The 27,215-nt window shown below is 47.2% G+C and overlaps 1 protein-coding gene and 1 pseudogene across 3 annotated transcripts in view; both read right to left on the bottom strand.

The window, feature by feature from the left end:
* Positions 1 to 27,215, bottom strand: part of COL6A2 (collagen type VI alpha 2 chain) — a 42,121-nt gene that overhangs the window by 7,998 nt on the left and 6,908 nt on the right. For all 3 annotated transcript variants that reach the window (XM_006163127.3, XM_006163126.3, XM_027766194.1), the window contains exons 2-26: positions 11,724 to 11,863; positions 11,044 to 11,639; positions 10,846 to 10,866; positions 10,004 to 10,069; positions 8,521 to 8,574; positions 8,389 to 8,433; positions 7,881 to 7,907; positions 7,656 to 7,682; positions 7,518 to 7,562; positions 7,156 to 7,209; positions 6,710 to 6,772; positions 6,076 to 6,138; positions 5,757 to 5,846; positions 5,159 to 5,221; positions 4,593 to 4,655; positions 4,364 to 4,426; positions 3,956 to 4,018; positions 3,484 to 3,534; positions 2,079 to 2,114; positions 1,682 to 1,744; positions 1,245 to 1,307; positions 1,131 to 1,166; positions 763 to 808; positions 507 to 659; positions 4 to 397 (exon numbers count right to left, since the gene is read on the bottom strand). In XM_006163127.3, the coding sequence (XP_006163189.1) occupies positions 4 to 397; positions 507 to 659; positions 763 to 808; positions 1,131 to 1,166; positions 1,245 to 1,307; positions 1,682 to 1,744; positions 2,079 to 2,114; positions 3,484 to 3,534; positions 3,956 to 4,018; positions 4,364 to 4,426; positions 4,593 to 4,655; positions 5,159 to 5,221; positions 5,757 to 5,846; positions 6,076 to 6,138; positions 6,710 to 6,772; positions 7,156 to 7,209; positions 7,518 to 7,562; positions 7,656 to 7,682; positions 7,881 to 7,907; positions 8,389 to 8,433; positions 8,521 to 8,574; positions 10,004 to 10,069; positions 10,846 to 10,866; positions 11,044 to 11,639; positions 11,724 to 11,838 (2,360 nt within the window). In that variant the 5' untranslated portion in view covers positions 11,839 to 11,863. The remainder of the gene's footprint in view (positions 1 to 3; positions 398 to 506; positions 660 to 762; positions 809 to 1,130; positions 1,167 to 1,244; positions 1,308 to 1,681; positions 1,745 to 2,078; positions 2,115 to 3,483; positions 3,535 to 3,955; positions 4,019 to 4,363; positions 4,427 to 4,592; positions 4,656 to 5,158; positions 5,222 to 5,756; positions 5,847 to 6,075; positions 6,139 to 6,709; positions 6,773 to 7,155; positions 7,210 to 7,517; positions 7,563 to 7,655; positions 7,683 to 7,880; positions 7,908 to 8,388; positions 8,434 to 8,520; positions 8,575 to 10,003; positions 10,070 to 10,845; positions 10,867 to 11,043; positions 11,640 to 11,723; positions 11,864 to 27,215) is intronic.
* On the bottom strand, positions 19,084 to 20,849 carry LOC102470806 (eukaryotic translation initiation factor 2 subunit 2 pseudogene; annotated as a pseudogene).

Raw genomic sequence — 27,215 nt, 5'->3', positions numbered from 1 at the left:
AAGAGCGTCATGTTGCGCACCTGCTGCTGCTTGTCGCAGGCGATGGACTTGAGGTTCTCGTTCTCATGCTTCTCGTGGAACATGTCACCAATGCCGATGGCTGTCACTGTCACATCGGGGTCGCACAGTGCCCGTAGGTTGAGGTCATCATCACGTGGGTCATGGCGCCCGTCGGTGATGACCACTGCAAACACACGGGTCTTCTTGCGTCGGCTCTCCTTGATGAGCTGGTTGTAGGCGAACTTGAGGGCAGATGGTGTCCAGGTGCCGCCTGCAATCCACTCAAGGTTCTTGACGGCCTCCTTGAAGCTGGACAGGGAGTCGATGCGCTTATCGTCCAGCTGAATGGCCTCGAAGGTGCCCTCATGGCTGTACTGCACCACGCCCACACGTGTCCCTGCAACGGCCGAGTGTGTGAGAGGGGCCCATTCAGAGCTTAGATACTGCCTCAAAGGGACAAGTGAACTGTCCTGCTTGGCCTGCACCCTCCCATACCCAGTGCTGACCTGTCTCTGACTTCGGGTCCTTGGCGATGGCACCCAGCCTGCTGACCACGTTGATGACGAAGTTCTTCTCCAGGGTGAAGTTGGTGTAGCCTATGCTCTCAGAGCTGTCAATGACGAAAACCACGTCCAGGGCACCACAGCGCTTCTCGCAGTCTGCAGGGGTGGCCAGGGTCAGAGGGGAGAAGGGAGGAAGGAGGGCAGGAAGCCTCACCTCAATATCCAGGCCCACCCACCTGCACCTTGGGCAGAGACTCACCACAGCACCCGCAAGTCTCTCTCACGTAGGTCATGACATCACATTCCTGCAACACAGTGTATCAGGGCGTGTCCAGCCCCAGGGAGCAAATTCTGAGAGACCATGAGGGCATTGCCCAGAGGAGCTTCTCAGGAAGAACCCAGGGGACACTGGGCAGGCATCTCCATGGGGGAGGAGCAGACAGTGAGGCTGGCTGGTGCTGCCCCTGCTGCTCTCCCGCACCCCACTGGTGTTGTCCCTGCCAGTCTCACCCTCGGACTCCCCTGCTGACCTTGCCCTCTGACTGTGCTCCTGTACTTCTGCCCCCGACCTCCCACCTTTAGAAGGGGGAAGGATAAGACATCGATCTTGCCCCACAAGCCACCTACCGTGAGGCCAGGGTCTCCGGGAGGGCCAGGCTCACCCTGGAGGAGGAAGGTGACAGTGAGAGGCAAAACTAGGGGCTGTGGTCTAAGGGGCAAGGGGACCAATGGCTGGCTTACCTCCGGTCCTGGGACTCCTCTGGGCCCCCGAAGGCCTGGCTCACCAGGGGGACCAGGATCTGCCTGAGAAGGAAGAGGGTAGGTGGGCTCAGCTGCCATCAGGGAAGGCCCCTCCACAAAGCAGGGGCTGTGCTCCCTCCACACCTATGTTCCCCCTTGGGAGTATCAGCAGTGAGGCCCAGCCGTGTCCCTGCCTGCCCGTCTCGGTGCAAGTGTAGAGAGCAGCCACCTGCACTGAGGGGCACAGGGCCCAGCAGACCTGTGGGAGGTGGGGCACAGCACTCGCCCGACCACAGCTGCTTGCACCCGTGATTGTGGACCCACCGCACTGCCCGTCTGCTGCCCACTGGCTGCCCTGCCAGCATTGAGCTGTGCACTACTCTCTGCCCTTGTCCCGCCCTCGCTCAGTTATCCACCCGGGGACCGAGGACACTCACCGGTTCTCCCTTCTCTCCTTTCCTCCCAGGCCCTCCTTTTATGCCAAAGTCACCTCGGCCTCCCTGTGACACAGGACACATGTTTAGCTCGACACTCCCACCCGGCCCTCCAAGACCTTCATGATCTACCAGGGACACAGGGTACTTTTCATCAGGAAAGGTGTCCATGCAACATCTGCGTGGGTTTCAGAGTGGCCGACCTTTGGTTTGAAAGGACTGGGCGGTGGGCAGCTACTGCCCTCAAGGCTCAGCAAGCACCCATGGGGCTGGCCCTGGACAAGAAAGGGACCCAAGAAGGCCCCATGACATGTGGGTGAATTCCTGGCCACAACTGCAGGCCTTGCAGGACCCCTCACACTCTGAGGGGGAAGGAGCCCGACAATGCACCCCCACGTACCTCAGGACCCCGAGGTCCAGGCTCGCCTTTCTCTCCCTGTGGAGCACAAAGATCAGCTGACTCAGCAGCAGTGCCACGGTGATCAGATCACACAAAAGCCCAAGGCGGGGCACACCTGCCCCCCGGCCTGCCGTGTCCCTGGGTGCCTGGGTGCCTGGGTGCCTGGGTGGACTAGCCTCCATAGTGACTAACCCCTTCCCCTTCCCCCATCCTTCCCTTCCCCTAGGAGGAAATACTGGAACTTCACGTCAAGACCCCCTCCCGCTCTGGGTACCCCATCCCACATGACGACTCACAGGAGCTCCACGGGGGCCTGGGTAGCTGAATCCTGGCCTGCCAGGGTCACCCTAGAGGAAGAGGTTGTGTCAGGTATGAACTGCAGACAGGGTGGGTCCGGGAGGCTCTGTCCACGTGGGACTGTGGAGCACACCAGGTGGCAGCGGACTGGACACTGCTGGGCTGGGCTGTGAGCAGGGCCAGCCTTGCCCTGTCCACCTCTGGGTTAGAGGGTCCTGTGCCAAGAGGCCCAGGAGTTTCCACTGACATGTGGAGACGAGGGCCACATCAACAGGCCCCTTGCATGGCTGGCCTGCCTGTACGTCCTCCAGGGGGCTGAGCCTGGCCTGCCACAGGAGCCTCTTTCTGGAGCAGAGCACAGGAGGCTCAGCCCTGCCTCACTGTCTAAGAGCAGGGCTCCCCCAAGGCCAGTACTCCCATGGGTGCCACCCTGGGTCCCTGCCCATTCTGCTGGGCAGGAAGGGGATATACCTTAGGACCTGGTTGTCCCGAGTCTCCACGGGGCCCAGCATCACCAGGGTCTCCCCGAGATCCCTGAGGGCAGGAGAGAAATTGTGAAGTTGGTACAGACAGGGACTGGCTGAACCCAGGTGTCACCTGACGCACCCAGCCCTTCTCTGACCATCAGGCCATGCTACCTCTAGCTCTTTGAGCTGCCCTAATAGGGACCTTGGACTGGGGGGCCTCCTCTTTGTGTGCCTCATCCAGGCACCAGGTCACCACCCTGACCCCAGCCATATGGCTCATCCCTCAGGCTGGAATGGGCTTTGGTCATGCTGCCCAAGGTTGCTGGGGACAGGAGGGCCCACGTGTTACCCCAGGGTGGGAAGTGGGCTGTGAGGTTCAAGGGAAGAGAGGGCTCCAGAGTCAGCTGCTGACCTGCTTTCCAGGCTCTCCAGGAGCCCCCACCCCCGCGGCGGCGCGCCCCGGCCCCCCGCCCTGCCGTGTCCCTGGGTGCCTGGGTGCCTGGGTGCCTGGGTGGACTAGCCTCCATAGTGACTAACCCCTTCCCCTTCCCCCATCCTTCCCTTCCCCTAGGAGGAAATACTGGAACTTCACGTCAAGACCCCCTCCCGCTCTGGGTACCCCATCCCACATGACGACTCACAGGAGCTCCACGGGGGCCTGGGTAGCTGAATCCTGGCCTGCCAGGGTCACCCTAGAGGAAGAGGTTGTGTCAGGTATGAACTGCAGACAGGGTGGGTCCGGGAGGCTCTGTCCACGTGGGACTGTGGAGCACACCAGGTGGCAGCGGACTGGACACTGCTGGGCTGGGCTGTGAGCAGGGCCAGCCTTGCCCTGTCCACCTCTGGGTTAGAGGGTCCTGTGCCAAGAGGCCCAGGAGTTTCCACTGACATGTGGAGACGAGGGCCACATCAACAGGCCCCTTGCATGGCTGGCCTGCCTGTACGTCCTCCAGGGGGCTGAGCCTGGCCTGCCACAGGAGCCTCTTTCTGGAGCAGAGCACAGGAGGCTCAGCCCTGCCTCACTGTCTAAGAGCAGGGCTCCCCCAAGGCCAGTACTCCCATGGGTGCCACCCTGGGTCCCTGCCCATTCTGCTGGGCAGGAAGGGGATATACCTTAGGACCTGGTTGTCCCGAGTCTCCACGGGGCCCAGCATCACCAGGGTCTCCCCGAGATCCCTGAGGGCAGGAGAGAAATTGTGAAGTTGGTACAGACAGGGACTGGCTGAACCCAGGTGTCACCTGACGCACCCAGCCCTTCTCTGACCATCAGGCCATGCTACCTCTAGCTCTTTGAGCTGCCCTAATAGGGACCTTGGACTGGGGGGCCTCCTCTTTGTGTGCCTCATCCAGGCACCAGGTCACCACCCTGACCCCAGCCATATGGCTCATCCCTCAGGCTGGAATGGGCTTTGGTCATGCTGCCCAAGGTTGCTGGGGACAGGAGGGCCCACGTGTTACCCCAGGGTGGGAAGTGGGCTGTGAGGTTCAAGGGAAGAGAGGGCTCCAGAGTCAGCTGCTGACCTGCTTTCCAGGCTCTCCAGGAGCCCCCTGGGGGCCTCTAGGTCCAGGTAAGCCTCGGTCTCCCTGGAAAGGAAAGGATGAGGTTGGAGGACCTCGTCCAATGTCAACAACTCAAGAGACCCTGCTACCGATCCCGTGGCTGTCCGCAGGGTCTGTGGGGGGAGCAGAGCCCACGTGGGCAGGGTGGGGAAGGGGAGCACCTTCTGAATGCAGACCTGCCCCTACTCACCTTGGCTCCTTTGCTGCCCACTTCTCCAGCCAGGCCACGGGGCCCCTCGAGGCCAGGGTCACCCTGTGAGAAGAGAGGCCCAGTTGGGGACTGAGTGGCAGCAGGGCCAGGGGCTGTGTGGGGTAGGGTTCAGGAATGGGCTGCTTAGCTCCTCGGTGAGGAAGACCCTAGTGCTGAGGGTGTTGGAGTAGCAGCCAGTGGCATCCTACAACCTCTCCAGTTCATGTCTCTGCTCCTGACTACCAGGCCTCACCCTGCACTGAGGCCATTCATAGCACGGCAGGGCCCTCCTGTCTCTCAGAGGAGGAAGCCCCTTCACCCCCATCGCAAAGGGACAATCTCAGGAGCTGCAGTGGCCACAGGGTGTGCTATCTACAGTGGCTGTTGGGGGTGGGCAGCATGCAGTGGACAGGCAGTGATCTGCAGGCCCCTCATCTGGGACCTGGGATCCTGGAGGGAGCAATCCCCCTCGAGGGTTGCTTTTGTTCTCCTGGGTGGATGGGGGTGCCGTGAGCCCCCAGCCAGATGTGGCACAGCCAGGCCTGCTCTCCGTGCAGATGACCCACCTTCTCTCCTTTGGGACCACTGCTGCCTGGGCTGCCCTTGGTACCAGGATCTCCTCTCCGTCCCTGCAGAGAACAGGCATGTTGGGTGCTTCTCCCAAGGTCCTTTAGGGCCAGAGCTACGGAGGGATGGGGCTGTGCTGGCTCCCCTGTGGTCCCAGGCAGGACTCTGTCTACAAGCTCCTCTCAGGGCCCCAGCCTGGACCTTGGGCTCTGCCCTGGACCTTTGTGCTTGTGCAGGGCCAGCTGTGTCCCAGCCGAAGATTTAGAAATGATGGGGTGGAGGCACTGTCAGGCTGTAAGTCCTAGGTGAGTTGAACCTGGCTTAGACCGAGGATGAGTGCAGTCTCCCTGGTTTAGGCCCAGGCCAGGCCTTGTCCTTAGCTGTGTCCCCTAGATGATTAGTCCTGAGAAGCCCCCACCTACCCTGAGGCAGGCCACGTGGGACTCACGAGTGTATGGCCCCCTCTGTGCTGGGAGGGGGACACAGAGGCACATCTGGAGACACTGGAAATCTTGAGGCCTGGAGCAGGGAACTGAGGCAGCAGGGTTGGGCCACTGGGGGACCCACAGGGACTGTAGGGGTGGCAGTTGAACTCACCGGCTCGCCTTTAGGTCCACGGGGCCCAGGTCCACCCTTGGCTCCTTTTACACCTGGGCTCCCAGGGGATCCGTTGTTGCCTTGATATCCCTGTGGGGCGAGGGAGGGGGCAACTCAGCAGGTGGTGGCTGGCACTGGGTGGTGAGCCCAGCTGCATGTGGGGTACAGCCCTATTGCCTTCCAGTGGGATCTGGAGGTCTGAGGGCACACAGCTGGGCCTTTCCATCCCATCATGTCTGTGGGGTCCAGCAGGGAACCACCAACCTGCCATAGGCAGTGGGCGTCACTGGCTGGGCTGCAGAGGTACAGGGGGACCCACCTTGCTCCCTTTGGCCCCGCTTTCTCCTGGGGGCCCTCTGCGTCCTGGGCGGCCGGCATCCCCCTGGAAGGGTTTGGAGGTCAGTTTCAGGCACCTTGGCAGCAGGCAGGACCCCAGCAGGTACTCAGGATGCCAAAGGCTATCCAGAGGCTGCCAAGGGACCCTCAGCACCAGTCCATGCATGAGGTACTCTGAGCCTTCTCGGTGGCAGAAGCCCTGTGTGGCTCGAGGTCTGAGGGGAGGTGGGGAGGCCGAGGGGTCTGTGCATGCACAGGGCTTCCAGGGGAAGGGCTGCTCTTCCTATTTCTCAGATTCTGGGCAGCCAGGGATGAAGTGACAGCTCTAGTGTCCTAGGAGGGTGGAGCTCCCACATACACAGGGAACCTACAAGAGGCTGGGTGGGTCTCCACCCAGGTTAAGGAGGCTTGTGGCTGGGGCCCATCTGGGCAACTACAGAGCATCGCAGGCTGGTCATGAGCTGGCAGACACCACCTGGGTATCCTGAGGTCTTCCTGGGCAACCCATGGCCCTTTGCTCCTGACCGACATCTCCCAGAGACCTGAGCCAGGGGCAGGAAGAAGACCTGGAGGTGGTGGCCTGGCTGCCTGGCCCTTCACCTTGTAAGGTCACCCACCTTAGCTCCTTGGTCTCCACGCTCACCCGGGTTCCCTGCATCCCCTGGGTAGCCGTCAGGACCCTGGAAGAGAAGGGAAGAGGTGGTGTGGGCACAGGGTGAGGTGCTGCCCCCACGTGAGCTGAGTTCTCCCTTCAAGCCAGATACCATCCTACCCAAGCTGTGAGGGCCCTGCTCAGCAGGACCCTAGCCCACAGGGCTAGGCCCCAAGTGGCCCTCAGTCCAGAGAGGGAGCAGTACAAGAGTGCTGGAGTCTCAGGGCCTCGGGACCCACCTGGCCCCAGAAGGTAGCCCAGAAGCTCCTGTGCTGGGGTTAGGCAGGACAAGGCAGGGCAGGGCAGGGCAGGGGCTGGGCCAAGAGGAATGCAAGTGTAAGTGGCATCACTTTCCTGCCCATCTGGCGACTCTGAGGTTTAGTGTGGGGTGGGGTGTGATGTCATACTTACCCGGCTCCCAGGGTCTCCCTTGCAGCCTGGGGGTCCGATGCGCCCCAGCTTGCCCTGGAGGGGGAAAAGGGTGAGAGAAGCTCAGGGTGGGATTGTGTGTGCCAGCGATGGAGGCACAAGGGTGGGTGTAGCCCGGGTCACAGCCCGTGGGCATGAGCACGATTCTGTGAAGACTGCTGTGGGGCTGCCTCTGTGAAGGCACAGCAAATCCCTGGGACATGGCCAGGTCCAGGAGCATCGAGGGTCCCCTGCTGTGTGTGCACATGTGAACTGCCAGGTCAGGCCAGACCTGGGGGTTCTTCAGGGCTGGCTGGGATGTTCCCATGAGACCAGGCCCAGCACTGGCTGCAGGTTCACTCTACCTTCTGTCCATCAGTCCCATTCTTGCCGGCGAAGCCAGAGGCTCCCTGGAGACAGAGGAGAGAGGAGTCCCATCAACCCCAATCCTTGCCCCTCACAGCAGCAGAAAGGTGGGGCACCTGCCTGCTCCGCCAGCTTACCTTCCGTCCGTCGGCCCCAAATTCACCCTGTGCAGAAGGAAAGCAAGGCCAGTTAGTTCAGACAATGCTGTCACTGGAACAAAAATTAAAGCCTTAGCCCAAGCAACCAGGCCCAAACTACCACTGACAAAAGCCCAATTCTGTGCCCCCAGGGGTGACCAACAGGCTTTGACGGACGCTGCTGAGATGGTCTGGCCGTGCTGGATTGTGCAGTCAGAACCTCACCTTCTCTCCTTTGAGGCCGGGGACACCCTGAGAGCAGAGGAAAGAAACCACATTAGATGGTAGGACTAGGATGGGGCTATGATGGGATCTATGATGGGTTATGATGGGATTAGGAGGGGGTCAGCAAGGGATTATGGTGGAATATGATGGGGCTCTTTATGAGAAACAGACAGGAAAAGACAGGCTGAGACTGACCAGGTAAAGGGGAGCACGGAATGGGCTGTATTTGGAGACTGGAAATTGCATATGGAGGAGACTGGATGAGGAGTCAAGCTAGATAGCAGGTTTTGGGGTGACCTTCAAGCTATGGAGGTGCTTATCTGCCTTGGTAACAGGTGGATGGTGGAGGGAGGGCTGGGCTGGAGACATCAGGAATGCTTTTGGCGAGGGCAGCGAAGGGCAGGGGAGCCTGCCCCAGAATGCACTGGGTCCCTGAGGCCACACCAGGCTCACTGGCATTAGCCTCACTAGGAGCCCAGGGGCCTGAACCTACTCAAGGGCAACTTACCTTGGGTCCTGGGAATCCAATGGGGCCTTCAATGCCTGGATCTCCCTGTGGAAGAACAAATAGGGTGGATGTGACCACAGCCCTGGGTGGTGGTGCAGGGTCAAGGGGGTTGGGGGATGTAAGGGTTCTTACCTGTCGTCCCTTCTGCCCAGGCTCTCCTGGTTCTCCCATGTTGCCCTTGGCACCCTAAAAGCAGACAGCAGAGAAAGAGGCAAACTGAGGCAAGGTAGGGTTTAGAGTGTTTCTGAGAGATGGCACAGTGAAGGCTATTGGTTCCCCCAGGGTGGAGACATTTTTGAGTTGAGTCAGTTGTGCCAGTTGAGTCAAGGGTTCCAGCCTCCCCAAGGGGGGTCTTCCCTGTGTACCTTAAGCCCTGGTGGACAGCTTCCCATGGGGTCTCTCTACAAACCTAGGCCAGAGCAGTCCTTTGTGTGGGAGTGCCCAACACAGGGGATTGCTTTGAACATAGCCAACACTAGGCCCAGATTCTCCACCATCACTTGAGTCATATTCACCGTGAAATTAATTCCCCTAAGTACCTTTAGATAGTTTATGGCTTCAGAAAAATCATATAAAGATTACATGCCCTCAAAAATTTAGCTATCTAATATAGGATTTTTAAAATAAATGCATTTATGTATCAACATGCTTCCCATTTAAGTACAAAGAAGGGTAGAGGAAAGGGAAAGAATTAAGAGGTTAGAGGAGGGAGGCGAGAAGAAGAGTAAGCAAAACTCAGAGGTGGGACAGAGGCTTCCAGGGCATCACAGCTGTTCTGGTGTCTTCTTGGCACCTTGTTGTCCACTGTGGTCACTGCCACCCTCACTGCCTCTCAGACTCTAGCTGCAGGTAACCTTATGGCAATTTCCATACACCTGCCTGCCCCCTACCTGTAAGGATGGGGTCACTGAACTGCCATGCGTAGCCAAGGCTGCCCTGAATGGCAAATTCATTCCTACCTGTAAATAGGTCTGCATTGCTGTCAGGACTCAGGGAAAAGGCAGGAAGTGGAGTGAGGGTTTGGATGGTGGCCGGGAGACATCTAGTTCTGTATAAGGTGCATGTAGACACCTCTGGGGCTAGACAGCTTTCATGCAAATTTAGAAAGAAAACATGGAGCTACCTAGCCATAACTCCTCTGTAATGTTATTTTAAATTCCTTGTCTCTTCTCAGAAGTTTCTTTCCTCTCCTCTACCTTTCTTTATAATTTCTGACAAACATGCATCACTGAAGTTTCACATACTTGAGGTGAATTTTGGAAGGATTTTATTTTACATACCTCTGTTGTTAGGAAAACACAAGGCCATTCAAACCAGACTCCCTAAAACTCACTTATTTACATGTAATGAACTATAGAAGTGGGTGCTCTACTGTAACTGGTAGTTATATTATTAACAGAAAGGCATTTCATATTTTATTTACTTGAGTATGCTGTTTATAAAAGATTTTATGGAATATCTCAATAGTTTCAGAAAAGATCCTACTTTTCTCAAAATTTCATTCAAAAGAAAGAGGACACAAATTGAATTTGTTTCCCAAAAGTCAAAGTATTGAGACCACCTGAGCACTGCTGGCCCTAGATACATGGTTCAGAGACAGGACTGGGTGTCTTACCTTCTGTCCACGGTAGCCCTTGGGGCCGGGGGGCCCAGGGATCTCCAGGCAGCTCACCTTATAACACTGAAATGAGAAAGTGGACAGATGGCATTAGGCTGTCAGGCAAGTTTCCTGGTGCAGGTGAGGGCCCAGGACACATGTAGCCCATGACTCTCAGAGGGAGCCAGGAATTCTCTGTTGAGACCACTTGAGCTACGATGAAGGAGCAGATGCAGCAGGTATGTGCCCACCAGGGACAGTGTGGAGAGTCTGGTTTTTAGGTAAACATTCTACTCAAGCTTTGGAAAACCATAGCTGGATTAAGCAGTGATGGATGGGGGGAAAGGATTAAAGAGCAAGGGCGCTTGCCAGCTTGGCTGTGTACAGGGATGAAACCACTGAGTGTGGGTAGTGTTCCTAAGAAAGGGCATGGTTTTATAGGAAGCCTGGCTGGGTAGAGACCTCAGAGGCCTGCTCCTCTTCCCCAGGCTCTGGAGCTGAGGACACAGAGGGACAAGGGGGAGATCATGGGCCTGCAGCTGCAGGTGGCTGAGCTGGGCATGCCACCAGCTCAAGGCTTGACCCTAGATTCTCAACCTCTCCACTTCCAGGACGTGCAGTGGATGACCCTATGTGGATCCCCAGGGGATTTGAACATCCTGGTTTTGGCCCAGATCCTTTTGTCCACAAACTCGAGTGCCCAAGGCCCAATGAGGAGCAGATGGATCCCTGCTCTCCTCTCGTATATTCCAGCCCCTGGGGCACCAGGAAACAGCAGCCAGTGTGATCTTTGCTGGGTCAGTGGCCTCAGAAGCCCAGAGGGCAGCACCGTGGAGGACTGGCAGAAGAGGTCCACTCACCTCTCCATAGGCTTCATGTTTCTGCATAAAAGAGAAGGAAATTCTGGTTAGCCTGAGTCTGACATGCAGACACCTCGAGTCTGGGTGGGTTTGCAGGGTGCTCTTCAGTCTTTTCATTCAGAGGGGTAAACTAGGCCTCAGCCTGAGAACTGTCCATGCCATGCCCTGCCCCCTCTCTGCAGGCCCCTGGCAGCTCACCATGACCTTGATGATGCGGTTGATGGTGTCCTGGTCAATCTCGGAGTTGGGTTGCATGGTGGCGTAGTTGCTGCGGTACAGCTCGTGTGGCGTACTGGCGATGTCCCGTAGGCCCTGCTCATTCAGGTTAACATTGGGGGCCACAGCAAAGAGCCGGATGCCCTCCTCGCGGGCCCTCTCAGCCTGCATCTTGATGCCGCCACAGGGGCTGCCGGTGACATGGCCGTCAGTGATGACCACTGCGAAATTGACCACATCCTTGCTCACATGCTGCCGGATCTCACTTGTCATGTTGGCCAGAGCACAGTCGGTGAAGGTGCCACGGCGGAAAGAGCGGATGCCCTGTAGACTCTTGGTGAAGGAGGCTCGGTCGCTGCCTGGTGGGCTGAAAACCTCCACCTGGTCCGAGAAGTGCAGGCCCCCGTAGCGCCAGCTCAGCCGCACCTGGTCCAGGTAGAACTCGTCCTGCAGCTGACTAATGAACTGAGGCACAAACTGCTGCATGTGGTACAGCAGGATATCGATGGGTGACTGCATGGTCACACTCTCCGAGGTGTCCAGCACGAAGTACACATAGATGGGGCAGTCGGTCTTCTCTGTGGAAACATGGCATCATGGCTGCCAGGAGGGCTGAGGCAAGATCCAGCCACCTGCCTGGCTCCCAACCCACCTGCAGGTACCTGGGCAGTTGCTGTTTCTCTCGGAGAGGCCAGGCGAGATGACCTCTTGCTGCTGGGCGCCGGCTGCTCCCAGGAGCCCCCAGAGCAGGAGCATGTAGCAAGGGCCCTGCAGCATCTTGGCGGCACTGTGACCTGAGGTCCTGCAGCAGGGAAAAGCGCCGCTGCAGACAGAGCTCCCACACTGCATGGCCACCCCTCCTGGTTCCTCCCCTGGGGGAGGCAGGCGCCTGAGCACCTGGGCTGGGAGCTGTGCCCTCTCTCCCACCCTGGGTGGGGCTCTGTTCTGGGTGGGCTTTGGATGTTTAAGGCTCTTCCCTATCTTCTGGAGGCTGGGCGCAGTGGTGGAGGGAGGGCGAAGCAGGAGCAGGAGCAAGTCTCCTGCTTCACTCAGGAAACCCCAACGTCAAGTCCTGCGACGGGGAAAGTCACTCTCCCTTCTGCTTGGTTTCTCTCCATTTAAGTGGGACACTGATAAGGACAGAGGAAGGGTTCTACAAGTGTCGTCTGGACAGGGTAGCATGTTATCAGGAGAGCTGACTAAGTACCTGGAGCAAACATCTCCCCTGGGCAACCTCCGTGTGTCCCATTGCTTGGTCTGAGCTCTGGCTAGTGGCTTGAGGGGGCTGTCATGATGAGCCCAGAGCTGGCCTCACTGTGCCCACTGGCCTGGATTATTTGTGGACTATATGCTCCCCAGAGCAGGGCTGACAGCAACCGAGCACACGGACCTGGTTCAAAATACTGAGTTCAAGGAGTTGATGGGCGATATGCCCCACCACTGGAACCTGGGTGGGGACTGTCCAGGTAAGGACACCAGGAGACACTGTGGCCCTTGCCAGGCTCTCTTTTGGGCTGCCATGTCATGAAGACACTCAAGCAGCCTTTGGAGAAGCCTATGTGGGGAGGAACTGAGGCCTTCGGCCAACAGCCATGAAAGCAAGATCCTTCAGCCCCAGTCAAGCTCTCCAATGACCGAAATGACTATACTTCTCACTAGTCGCTTGACAACACCTCATGTGAGACCCTGAGACAAATCATCTAGCTGAGTGGTTCCTGAATTCCTGACCCCCAGAAATTGTGAGAGAGGAACTGCTTATTGTTTTAAGTCACAAAATTTTCAGACAACTTGTTATAGATTTCTCCTTCACAATATTGTACACAGAAGACAAAGAGACAATGATAGAATTTTAAAAGGAAAATAAAATGACCCAGGAGGTCCGCCCAGCCAATTTCTCTTTCATGTTCAAGAATAACAGTCTCAGGCATAAAGGGGTTTATGCTATTTACGTGCCATTCCTAAAATAACTGCAAGGGATTTCTGCAGACAACAGAGGAGTGAATAAAACTTAATAAAAAAGCAAACTTGAGAAATAGAAATGCAGCAACAAGAAGTCAGAAAGCATAAAGTAAAATGCCAGAAATATTAATAGATTGATTTTGACAATAAGTGATAATGGCTTAAATTCTCCTGTAAAGACAAAACATTGGGACAAAATATGAAACCCATCTCAGTGAGACTCGTGAGTTACACTGTAAGTACAATGTCTCATAGGGTACAAGAAAGTGAGGTAGCTAGGGGTAGATACGAATGGAAAGAGAGGTGCAGTACTGTATGAGAGCATGCGGAATTTAGGGCAAAGGGTCCAGAGATAAGGGCAAAGAAAGATCAAGGCTGTGTTCTAGTTATAAATCTTTTTTGTGGGTGTGTCATAAGGTGCATCTGTGTGCTCCAGAGCGAGAGAGATAGACAGAAAGAGGGAAAGTGAGAAATCATTCCCAGAGGGGACAGACACAGTCCCTTCTCCTTTCTCCTGGTGAGATTTTGGGCATGTGTGCACATGCACCCAGCATAGTTTCAAGCCAATGGGTCTGGGACTTGAACTGCAGCTGACCATGTGGGAGTTCAGCACCTTAACCACTAGGTCCCTTGCTGGCCCCTAGTTCCACATCTTCACGTACCAAATTTCATAACACAAATGATATAAAGCAACATGTGAAAAATCAAAGAAAATGTACAAACTGCAGTCACTTAAAAAAAAACTTTGACTCACTTTTAAAATTACTGCCATATCACATGAACATAAAAAAATAAAAATGAGGATCTAAATATCATGGTTTGTGACACTTTGGCAGTAAGAGAAGGGAATATATATTTATTAAACATAAAGGATTTGATTAATGTGTATAATACACACACACACACACACACACACACATACACACACACACACACCTCTATATATGAAACCTGCAGGTAGGCATACACATTCTTTTTAAAATTTCACAAAATTTAATTCTAGAGTAAGTGAAAAAGAGTTTTAATTAACTTTTTAAAATTGAAAATTGTCTAGATTAAATTCTCTCAGCCATAATATAAAAGAAGTCACTAATGAGACACAGGAATAATCAAAGCACACAGAAATGTACAAACCAACCATCTCTTGTAAAAACTACATAGGTTGGGTCAGTCAGTGGCATGGTGGTTATGGTGGCTGGATCTCAGATGGTTGACATTGTGGTTTGAATCTTGGACCCGGTAGTTTGAGAAACATGCTGGGCATGCATGTATGGGTGCCTGAAACCCCCAGAGGAAGGAATGGAGGAGAAGGAATTGTAGTGTGACCATTCCCGACAGGATACTTTCTCACCTTCTCCCCCACCTCTCTCTCTCTTACGTCCTCTGGCAAATTAAAAAAAAAAAAAAAAAACAACAAAAACTTTACAGGACTGGTGACGATGAAAATGATACACATAAAAACAAAGACGAAAGGGCCAAAACTATGCTCTGTGAAATTATTTAACATCACATGCCCAGGATCCCAGGAGGAGAATGGAGGAGAAGGGATTGCGGCGTGGCCATCACCCCTGGGGGGTGATTTCTCGCTTTCTGTCTCTCTGTCTCTCTATGCCTATCTGGCGAGTGCATGCACCCTATGGCAAAAACCTCTTCAAAAAAAAAGAGAACTGATTTAAAAATATAATAATAAATATGTCTAAGAGCTATTTCTTTGGAAAAGGCCAATAAAACAAAAAAAATTTTTTTACAAGTCTAGTCAAGAATAAAAAAGATAGGGGCCAGCAGGTGGCATGGTGCTTAAAACCCTGGACTCCCTCCTGGCTGACCCTGGTTTGTGTTTCGGAACTGGCAGCTTGCTTTCTCATCCTCCCCTTCCCCCCATCCCCCCCACCGTCTCTCTGCAAATTAAAAATAAACAATAATAATACATAAAATTTAATAAATAATTCTTTAAAAAATTGAAAGGATAAAACACAAATACATAAATTTAAGAATGAATAAATAACATCTGATAAATGAGGAAAATGTTTGTTTGTTTTCAAGCACAAGCCTGTAAAGCTTTATGCTAATAAGAAAGGTCCTTGCCTTGGGAAGCTTGTTGAGATGAAGTGCGTACCTAGCTAGACTCTGCCTGGAAGGAATGGTAACACTGCAAAGATCTAATTCATTACTCAAAGGTTCTAGCCCAGGCAGCTTTGGGTTAGTTTTTTTTTTTTTTTTTTTTTTTTTTTTTTTTTTGGGGTTTTTTTTTTATGGCGGGAAAGAGGTTTTTGCTATAGGACGCGTGCGCTCACCAGACAGACAGAGAGAGACAGACAGAAAACGAGAAATCACCCCCCAGAGGGGATGGCCATGCTGCAATCCCTTCTTCTCCATTCTCCTCTTGGGATCTTGGGCACGCATGCACACGTGCCTGGCATGAATTTAAGCCACCAGGTCCGGGACACGAACCGCGGTCGACTACGTGGGAGTCCAGTGACATAGCCATTACACTAACTGCTGGTCCCAAAAAACCCCACATTTTTAAACACAGTATAATTTGAGACCAAAACTTGATAAAAGAAATTCCCAAAAGTGATGCTATGGAAAAAACTCCATTTTGAATATAGTTATAAATTTTTTAAAATAATTATTTTATTTTAACTTTATTTTTTAATTTGACCAGAGAGGGACCAAGCGAGAGAGAGAGAGAGAGAGAGAGAGAGAGAGAGAGAAAGAGAGAAAGTGAGAAAGCAAGTTGCCTGGTCCAGGACTTAAACTGTGGTCACCCATGTGCCTTAACCACCACACCACCTATCAGCCCCCAAATTTTAACTAATACTAGAAAATAAAACTCACTAGCATATTAACAACCACTATACCAGAACTAAGATAAAATTAGTTAATAACAGTGATACAACAAACACGATGAGGTCTATTGATGTGCGTCACATTAACATAAAAGAGAAAATCATCCTATTACTTTAATAGAGTCCCCCAAACATCCATTTCTAACAAAATGAAAATCAGAATATAAAACCTAAACAAAAAACAGACAAGGGAAAAATCTCACAAAAAAATTGAGAAAACCAACATTACAAAGAACATAAATTACAAATCAGTAGCTAACACCATATTTTACACAGAAAACTAAAATAGTATTTCTTATCTTTGTGTCATATAACTCTTTAATAATCTGGACAACTTCACCTAACACAAATACATAGAGACCATGTAAAGAAATCACATCCATGAATTCAGGGAGTCCATTCAGGGAGTCCCCTGGATCCCTGGATTAAAAATTCTTGCATTAGAAGAATGCCTGTTAGAATATATATAAAAAAAAAAGAAAGAAAGAAAAGAAAAAGAGCAAAGAGTACTGATCTCACCGTACTAATCAGTGCTGTGTTATAAACCAATGTAATACGAAATGAAAAAGAAACAAAGTATAAAGAGTGTAGGAAAGGAAATTTGGGGAAAAAATGGAGAGGTAAGGCATTTGTGGGACACGGATATGGTTTATTATTTGTTGGTGAGGTCATGCATATGTGCATATGTTCTCAACTGGGCTGGACTGAGGTGTGTGTCATGCTGGGTAAAGTCTCTTTATAATCTAAATAAATCTGTAGTGATTAAACGTGTAAATAAGAATTAAAATTAATAAATAAAAAATTATTTTAAAATATGAAAAAAAGAAACAAAGTATAAATGTTAAAAAAGGATATAAAACTGTCCTTAATAAAGAATTTAGTGACCTAGTTATAAGAAATATCTATAGAAAAAGCTACTGATTTTCTTGTGCTATTAACAACCAATTGGGGTGGGGGTGGGGGGGTAGGGAGACCAACAGTTGGCGTAATGGCTATGTCACTGGACTCCCATGCAGTTGATCGCAGTTCAAGTCGGATCCAGTAGCTTAAACTCACGCTGGGCATGTGTACACATGTGCTCAAGATCCCAAGAGGAGAATGGAAGAGAAGGGATTGTGGTGTGGCCATCCTCCCTGGGGGGTGATTCCTCGCTTTCTGTCTCTGTCTCACTCTGTCTTTCTGGTGAGCACACATGCCCTATAGCAAAAACACCTCAAAAAAATTGGAAAATGTCAAAAAAGCTAATATTTACACTAGCAAGAAAAACAACATAAATTTAAGGATTAAACTTAATAGAAATGTGTAGGACTTAAGAAAAAAACTCAAAAGTTTTTTTTGGAGAGGTTTTTGCTGGTCCCCAAAACTCAAAAGTTTCTTGAGGAGCATATTGAAGAGGTAAATTTTGATTTTGGATGAAAAATCATCCAAAATCTTAAACTGATATTTAAGAATATCAGCTATTCCTAACAATCTACAATAAACACAATTTTAATTAAAATCTCCAAGAAATTTTATTTTTCTGGTAGGAGTTGGCAAAACAAATCTTAATTTCACTTGCAAGAATAAGTAAGAATATTTAAGAGGGAACCAACAGTTAGTGTAATGGCTATGTCATTGGACTCCCATGTAGTCGACCGCGGTTGGCGTCCCGGACCTGGTGGCTTAAAACTCACGCCGGGCGCGTGTGCGTGCATGCCCAAGATCCCGAGAGGAGAATAGAGGAGAAGGGATTGCGGCGTGACCATCCCCCCTGGGGGGTGATTTCTCGCTTTCTGTCTCTATGTCTCTCTCTGTCTGTCTGGTGAGCGCACGTGCCTTATAGCGAAAACTTCTCCAAAAAAAAAAAAAAAGAATATTTAAGAAACATTAAAAATTGAATAATGATGGGAATATTTGCACTATCAAGAACAAATGATACAATAAATTTACAATAAGTAATTTTGTTTCTTGATGCTGAAAGAGGCTGACAGATCACACAACAATGGGCATAACAACATACAAGAAATGTACGGTCACTGTTTCAGAGTGATGGGAGAGGACTGAGACAGGGCTTACAAATAAAGACTAGAAATAAAGATAATCCTACCATCCTTTGTGCACCCATTTTTTTTTTTAAGAGAGATTTTTGCTCTAGGACATGTGCGCTCATCAGAGACAGAGACAGAGCAAGAAATCACCCCCCAGGGAGTATGGTCACGCCGCAGTCCCTCCCTCCAGTCTCCTCTTGGGATTTTGGGCACACATGCACACGGTGTGTTTAAAGCTGCTGGTTCTGGGACTCAAACCATGCTGGACTATGTGGGAGTCCAGCGACATAACCATTATGCCATCTGTTGGTCCTCACATGGTGCACCTAAATGAATTCCAGGAAAAGCAAACAACTGGGTGCAAAACATGAACCAGAAAGTCTTTGAAGAAAATTGAAGGGGTAAAATGATTATGAAAAGTCTTCTAGGGAGCCAGCAGTTAGCGTAATGGCTATGTCGCTGGACTCCCACATAGTCCAGCATGGTTTGAGTCCCAGAACCAGCAGCTTAAAACACACCGTGTGCATATGTGCCCAAAATCCCAAGAGGAGACTGGAGGAGAAGGGATTGTGGCGTGACCATCCCCCCTGGGGGGTGATTTCTCGCTTTCTGTCTCTATGTCTCTCTCTGTCTGGCGAGCGCACGCGCCCTCTAGCGAAAAAACCTCTCCAAAAAAAAAAAATAGTCTTCTATGATTACTATATGCCAGATACTATTTTTCTATGCAAAAATACGTAATGACTTTTCTGACGACCCAGTATCTACAACCCATCATTTAATGTTTACAAACAACCCTTGGTATTTGTATTATTACCATCACTCTTCTATGGATGAAGATGCCCAGTGTAACTTACTTATCCAAGGTGCTCAGCTCTGCTGGGGTCCACACCTGGGCAGCATGAGTTCAAGTCTGCACTCTTCATGCTGGGCTCACACACATTATGGACATTATAAAAGCAACATGTGCAGAGTGAAACAGACTAACAACTGGACAACAGTCTTCCCAATGTGTAATCAGGATTTTACACTTGCAAGATATTGTGATATTCTTATTATGTGCATAACTTTTTTTTTTTGAGAGAGATTTTTGCTGTAGGGCACGTGTGCTTGCTGGAGAGACAGAAAGACAGAAAGCAAGAAATACCCCTGAGAGGAGATGGCCACGCCACAATCCCTTCTCCATTTCCTCTTGGGATTTTGGGTTTGCTAAGCTGCTAGGTTTAGGACTCAAACTGCAGTCAATGCTGGACTGGACTGCGGTCAACTTCTGGACTATGTGGGAGTTCTGCCATCTTCTGATCCCAGGTGCATAAATATTTACAATTGTTCATCTTTTTGGTGTATTGAACCTTTTATTAATGTATAATATCTTTCTTTGTCTCTTGTAACCCTTTTTGATTTAAACTACATTCTGTCTGATACGTAAGTATAGATACCCTTGCTCTCTTTTGGTTACTATTTACATAAAAATAAAATATCCCTTTCTATTCTTTTATGTCAAACCTATTTACGTCTTTGGATCTACAGTGAGTCTCTTGTAGAGAACATACAGTTAGATTATGGGTTTTCCTTTTCAGATTTTTTTCACTGTTATAACTTTATCTTGCATTTTATGGAAGTCTATGAATGGTTTTAAAAAAGCACCTCCTCACCCCATACTATTGTTTCTCTGACAGTTGTTAAAGTATGCAATGAGTATGTCAACAGTTTGCAAAGATTTCGACCAGCCAACCACTCGCCAAAGAACTCGGCAGCTTTTCTATCTTGTTTTTAACACAATAGTGTATCTATTCTGATGGTAAACCTGTCCTGCCAAATCTCCACAAGACACCTTAAATCAGTGGTGGTTAGCAAATTAGTAAGCTTTGGCACGGAGCTGCGCTTGCTTGCCTGTGACAGCCTGGAAGCCGGTTTTGATACTGGCAACAGCATTGAGAATGACAAATTTCGCGTTGCAGGAAAGAGTCGGGTATCCTTCTGCAGGGTTGTGTCCAGTGATCGGCATGCTCGACTTGATATATCTTCTCAAGACAGTTTGCATCGGTTTCTTTTGGAATCTTCTTTTGATTACTAATTGGTTATTACCATCTATAAGTCTATTTGTACCCAATTCAGCCAATAAAAACGCAGGGAGATGTTTGGGTTCACAGATAACTGTAAAGTTGACAAAAGAGGTTTTCTTAGTTCCTACTCAGACAACTGGTGGAGGTTTCATGACAAACATCCTTTTCCCTCTAGCAACCGCATCTGGATTCTTTTCCCTCATGATGTTAAACACTCAATTCAGCAGCTCTTCATATTGTGTAGTCTCTTTCTGGGCCAGACCAAGCAGGACCTGTCTGGTTACTGAATCAGATGGTATCATCTTTTTTGCTGTCTTCATCTTCTAAAGCTTCGTCTTTCTCTAGTATTTCATCCTTATCTGGAAACTTACCACTCTTCTTTTTCTTCTTTTTCTTCTTTTTATTACCAAGCATAATGTCAAGGTCATCCTCTGGTTCCGCTGGTTCTTGAATAACACTGTCCATCTTAAGATCTTTTATACCTTCTTCAGCTTCATCAATATCAAATATCTTTTTTTTCCCTACTTTTTCTTTTGATTAAAGAAATTCAAGTCATCTAGATCATCAGAAGCATCTTCTTTTCTACTGTCCTCTTCATCGGCCTCCACATCTTTGTCCTCAGTCAGGTCTGGTTATACCTCCTTTGTTTCTGAGGGCTGGGTTTCTTCTGTCTGGGCATCCCTTTCCTCATCTAATATAAAAGGCCTCTTCTTTTTCTTCTTGTTCATAGTAGGTCAAAAATCATCTCATCCCCAGACATGGCTGCAGCTTGAGTGGGCTCGGCATGGACGGGAAGTCACACGGGTCAGTCCCAGGCCCCAGTGGCAAATCCTGCCAATACCTCTCCCACTATCACACTCCAGATATTAAAAAAAAAATATTTTGTCATGGGGCATGTGTACTTGTAGGAGAGAAGGAGACAGGGAGAGAAGGGAGGTGAGAAATCACCCCTCAGGGTAGACGGCCACGACACAATTCCTTCTCCTCCATTCTCTTGGGATTTTGGAAACACATCCACACATGCCTAGTGTGATTTTCAAGCTGCCAAATGCTGGCCCCCATTTCTCTTTCTGTTTTTGCCTTTTTCTTTTTTTTTTTTTTAATTGTTAGAGAGCATATATGTTTGTCAGAAAGAGGTAGAGATAGGGGCCAGCAGGTGGCATGGTGGCTGGGGGTGCGGGATTCCCATATGCCCTACTGCAGTTCGAGTCCCAGACCTGGCGGCTTGCTTTCTCCCTTTCCCTTTCTCTCTCTCTGTGCCTCTCTGGTCAAATTAAAAAAAAATAATAATAATAATAACAAATGGAATTAAATAATTCTTTAAAAAAAAGGAAGAGGGAGAGAGAGAGAACACTCTTTAATGGGGGTATGGTCACACTACAATTCTCTGTCCTCTATTCGCCCATTCCATCAGGATTTTGGGAATGCATATACATATGCCTGGCTGTTCTTTCAAGTCACCATGATCAAGATTTGAACCTTAGTTGACCACATGGGATCTGGTTCCCAGAGCACAGAACTTAAATGCTGAACTACGTAGCTGACCATAGTTGGATTATGCTTTTGAAAGTTAATTCTGCCAATCTCTATCTTTTAGTTAGTGAGTTTAATCTATTTATATTTAAAGTAATTATTCATAAAGAGGGTCTCATTTCTTTTATTTTGCATTTTTATTATATCCTATAGTAGTTTTTTGTCTCTCATTTTCTGCATTACTGTCTTTTGTATTCAGTTGATTTTTTTTTTATAGTGAAAATTTTAAATCTCTTTCTCATTTTCTTTTGTAATTATTCTTTAGTTATTTTCTTTTTGGTTACCATGGGGATTACATTTAACATTGTAAAACTATTTCCCTCTAAATTAACTTTTTATCAGTTTAATTTTAGTAATATATAAAAGCTCTGTTCTTTTAGCAGCTCTATCTTTATCCCTTTCAGTTATTTTTTTTCTTTTGTAATTGAGATTTATTGGTTGTGTCAAGGATCAGTACAGACATTTCAATTTGTACCCAATTCTTAACATAAGTATCAAAAATCTAAAAAGCCAAGAATAGTGATTCTTTTTAAGTTATTCCAGTGACATTCCAGCTTCAAATTTGTAGGCAAATTTTCCTTAAGAGGATATCAAGAACCACTGTCTTCGGATGTTGAAAGCTGTTACATAAGTCCCACCAAATCACAATTTAGTATCATACAGACTACATACTTCAAATTTCCAATCTTTCACAGCACATTAACACAATTATTAGGAAAACTGGACTACCACGACCAAAGATGTTACAGAGTGCACACAATTCTGACAGGGAGAGCAACAATCAAAGAGTGATTTTCTTTAGGAAACAATATTACTAAAAAACATAATAGAAGTAATTTAAAATATTCAAGACACATCAAATGCATGACTGTGACTCCAAACCACCATTTAGTATGCTTTGTATTTAGGATATAAAAACTACCCACCCGCCCCCACCTATGGAATGTTAAGCTGACACGTAAGAGAGTCAAAGCCTCCTATAAGTCAATATCCCACTATTCTCTGTTGTACTGAAAAAGAAACAATCAGTAAATGATTTCACCTCTTAAAAAAAGCATTTACACTTAAAAAATGGGATGAAGTGGGATTCTCTCCTTCTTAAAAATGTTTCTAGAGCTACTAAAAATCTTACATTTACAAAATAGTTGATAAAAATATTCCTCTGGATTGTACAAGAAGGGAGACAGGGACCATTGATAAGACGTGGGATATGGCATTACTCAGACTTGACTTCTTTCTCGCCTTCTTCATCAGAGGGAGGACTCTCCTCATTTTTAGTTTCTCCATTTTCTGCAGGTAAATCTTCTTTAGTGTCTCAGTTGGCCACTTCAGCCTGTTTCCCCTTTGCTCCCCTTTTCCCTTTTGTTTGCACTCTTTTGTCTGAAGATTTATTCTTCCCTGCCGCCTTTTTTGGCTTTGTCTCCACTTTTGCAGGAGGTTTAGCCAGTCAACCTCACCAATCTCCTCTTGGGCTCTTCCTTGGCCGCCCCCTTGGCTGAGCTGACCTTTCTCATGGGCATCTTGGCTGTGGACAGGGTGCGTGCTGGGTGCCTGATGAGGCCACAGCGCACCTAGAACCTTTGCAGAGTTGAGCGAATAAATCCTACCGGTCCTCCCGTTCCCGGAGCTGCTGGAACTCCCCTTTCAGTTATTGATACCATGAAATTACACTTTTATATAATGTGTACACAAAATAATAAACTAATATTTTACTGAATTAATCTCTTAAAGTATATATAATATAAACTGTGGAATTACAAACCAAAGTTATAATAATATTAGCTTTTAGACAAGTAGTGGTTCTTTAAAACAATATTAGTCTCAGGTCAGCCATGTAGCCTAATCGTCAAGGGAGTCAGATCCCACATGGCAAAGCATGGTTTGAATCCCAGCCCTGATGGATTGAAAAAACATGCTGTGTATGTGTGTGTACAGAAATGGAGGAGAAAGTATTGAGATGTGACCATGCCTCATGGGGGGGGGGTGCTTCCTCCCCTCCCCTTCTCTGGAGAGCACATGTAGCCTCTGGAAATGAAAAGTAGTAATCTCTACAATCATGGAGAAAACAAAAAGTGGAGTAACACATCATTGTTAGAATAATATTAACTTTCATAATTGCCCATGAACTTACCTTTACTGAGACTTTTATATTATCTTCATATAGCTTAGAGTTACTGACATTCATTTCATTCTGTAGGACTCCTTTTAGCTTTTGTTTGTTTGTTTAGATTTTTGTCATCGGGCATGTGCACTCATCAGAGAAAGACAGAGAAAGGCAAAGTAAGAAATCACCCTCTAGGGAAGAAGGCCATGTCCTTTCTCCTCCATTCTCCTCCTGGATTTTGGGTGTGCACACACATGTGCCTGGTGTGTTTTTCAAGCTGCAAGTTCCAGGCTTCAAACTGTATAGTTGGCCATGTGGGATCCAGCGCTTTAACCACCATGCCACTGGGTGGTCCCATTTTAGCATTTCTTGAAGGGCAGGTCTACTGGTAATGAGCTCTCTCAGCTTTAATTTATTTAGAAATGCCTTAATTTTACCTTTTCTTTTAAAGCACAGATTTGCTGGATATTAAATTCTTGGCTGACAGCTTATTTTTATTTTAGCACTTTGAATATTTCAGACTGATGCCTTCTGGTTGTCAAAGTTTCTTATGATAAACCTGCTAATAATCTTATTTAGTATCCCTTGTATATAATGTTACTTTCTTTTGCTGTTGTTTTTTTTTTAATTCTTTGTCTTTTAATAGTTTGATTATAATGTCTCAGTGTGGGTCTCTTTAAATTCATCCTACTTGGAGAGCATTGAGCTTCTTGGATATTTATATTCATGTTATTCATCAAATCTGGGAAGTTTTCAGCCATTGTTTCTTCAAATAGTCTCTCTGATCTTTCATTCTCTCTTCTTATGAGACTTCTGTAATGCGTATGTTAGTCTACTTGATGGTGTCCCATAGATCCCTTAGGCTCTGTTCACTTTCTTCAATCTTTTTAATTTTGTTTCTCATACTCAAATAATTTCCATGTTCCTATCTTTAAGTTGTAAGAACAGGGCTAGTTCTTCCTTCCGCCTCCTCAAATCTGCCTTTTAATTCCTCTAGTGAATTTTTAATTTCAGTTATTATACTTTTTAGCTCCAAGATTTTTTCTTTATTTCTTCTGTTTCCTATTCCCTTATTGATATTTCCATTTTGTTTATAATTTTAAAAAATGTTATGAACATTTTCCTTTAGTTCTTTGAACATAATTAAGAATTGTTTTAAATTCTTTGGTGATGTCTCTTTTTCGGAGAAAGTTTCTGGGTTTTTTTTTTTTCCCCTTATAATTTTTTTCATGTAAAATTGAACATTTGAATCCAAAAGTATGGTAACTTTGAAAATCAGAATTTTCAGGGTTGCTGGTTTTTGTTTTATTTTATTGCCTGCCTTCTTATGTATCTGTGCAAAGCCTGAAGTGTAAATTTCTTTTTTTCTTCTAATTTATTTTAAACATTCTATCACTATACATTGATACAGATTCTAAAGTGAATTTACGCAACATGAATATACTTTATACCAGTCCAGTTGAAGATACTACATACGTTATAATCAACAGATAATCATCTATTTCTGTGTCCCATAAATGTCTTGCTTCTCTTCTTTTCTCCATGATTCCTTTCCTCACCCTTTCTCCCTTCTCCCACCCTCTTTCCACACTGTCTCCAGAATCTATAACTATTTTTCCATGCTTCTATATACCTCTAATCTTTTTATTTCTACCATAAAGTGTGGACAGTTGGTATATATTAATTTAAGTCCTTCTTTTTTAAAAAATAATTATTTTATTTAACTTTGTTTATTTATTTATTCATTTACTTTTAATTTTACCAGAGAGGGATAGAGTAAGAGAGAGAGAAAATGAGAAAGCAAGTCGCCAGGTCTGGGACTTGAACCGTGGTCGACCATGTGGTAATCCAGTGCCCTTAACCACCACATCACCTGCTGGCCCCTAATTTAAGTTCTCACCAGATTTGTCATGAACTTCCACCTTCCCTGGACATGTGTAATGACTTTCTAATTCCTCCTGTATATGTGGAGAAATAAAAATGAAAAACAGGGAAAATTATAGCTATAAATGTTTACATTAAAAAGCAAGAGGGAACCAGCAGTTAGCGTAATGGCTATGTCGCTGGACTCCCACGTAGTCAAAAAATAAATAAATAAAAGGCAAGAAAGATTTCTTTTCTTTTTTTTTTTAAAAAAGCTATTTTTGCTATAGGGTGTGTGTGCTTGACAGAGAGACAGAAAGTGAGAAATTACTCCCGGGGGGGCGGGGGGCATGCTGCAATTCCTTCTCCTCCATTGTCCTCCTGGGGTTTTGAGCATGGACGCACATACAACCAGTGTGAGGTTTTTTTTTTTGTTTTTTGTTTTTTGGTTTTTTTTAATATAATTGCTTATTTTATTTATGCATTCATTTATTTTAATTTGACCAGAGAGAGACAGAGAGAGAGAAAGCCTGAGAAAGCAAATAGCCAGGTCTGGGACTCAAACCGTGGTCAGCCATGTGGGAGTGTCTAGCACCTTAACCACCACGCCACCTGCTGGTCCCAACCAGTGTGAGTTTTAAATCACCAGCTTCTAGGACTCAAACTGTGGTCACCAACATGGGAGTCCAGTGATGTAACCATTGTGCTATCTGCTGTTCCCCAAAGCAAGAAAGATCTTTTTTGTTTTTAAATAATTATTTAATTTTATTCATCATCGTCATCATTAATTTTTTAAATTTGACCACAGAGCAACAGAGAGAGAGAGAGGGAAAGTGAGAAAACGAGCTGCCAAGTCCAAGACCCGAACCATGGTTGGCCATGTGGGAATTTGGTGCCTTAACCACTATGCCACCTGCCAGTCCCAAGCAAGAAAGATTTCTAATCAATGACCTAACTTCACAACTTAAAGAAATAGAAAAAGAACAAACTAAATCCAAAGTTAGTAGAAGGAGGGAAACAGTAAAGATTAGAACAGAAATAAAGAATAAAAAATAATAGAGAAAATAAATTATATCAAAAGTTTTTTCTTTGAAAGATCAACAGAATTGACAAACATTTGGCTAAATGGACTGGAAAAAAAGAGGACTCAAATTATTAAATAAAAATAAAAAGTCAACACTAATATCAAGTCTACAGATATAAAAAGGACTACAAAAGAGTATTACAAGTGATTATATAATGACAGATTGTATAACCTAGATTAAATGGACAAATTCTGAGAAACAGAACCTACCAAGATTAGACCATGGAGAAATAGAAAATTGAAGTAGTCTTATAACAAGTAAGAAGAGTGAATCAGACATAAAAAGAATCTCCCGGCAAAGGAAAGCCTGATAGCCTCTGATGAATTCAACCAGAGATTTAAAGAACTATCACCTATTCTTCTCAAAATGTTCAGAAAAAAATTGAACATGAGAAAATACTCCTTAACTCATTCATGAGGCCAGTATTATTTGATACCAAAGCCAGACCAGACAGCACAAGAGAAAACTACAGAACAATCAATATCCATTATGAACATTAATGTAGAATCCTCAACAAAATACTAGCAAAGCAAATTCAGCAGCATAAGTTAAAGGATTATACACCATGAACAAGTGGGATGTATTTCTGGAATGCACAGATGGTTAAACATGAAACTGATGAATGTAGTACACTATATTAACAGAATGAAAGAGAAAAAAACTTTATATAA

This window comes from Tupaia chinensis, unplaced genomic scaffold, assembly GCF_000334495.1.
Source record: "Tupaia chinensis unplaced genomic scaffold, TupChi_1.0 Scaffold141399_1, whole genome shotgun sequence".
Lineage (NCBI taxonomy): Eukaryota > Metazoa > Chordata > Mammalia > Scandentia > Tupaiidae > Tupaia > Tupaia belangeri.
Note: the sequence above shows the minus strand (reverse complement) of the source record. Positions and strands in the feature narration are given on the sequence as shown.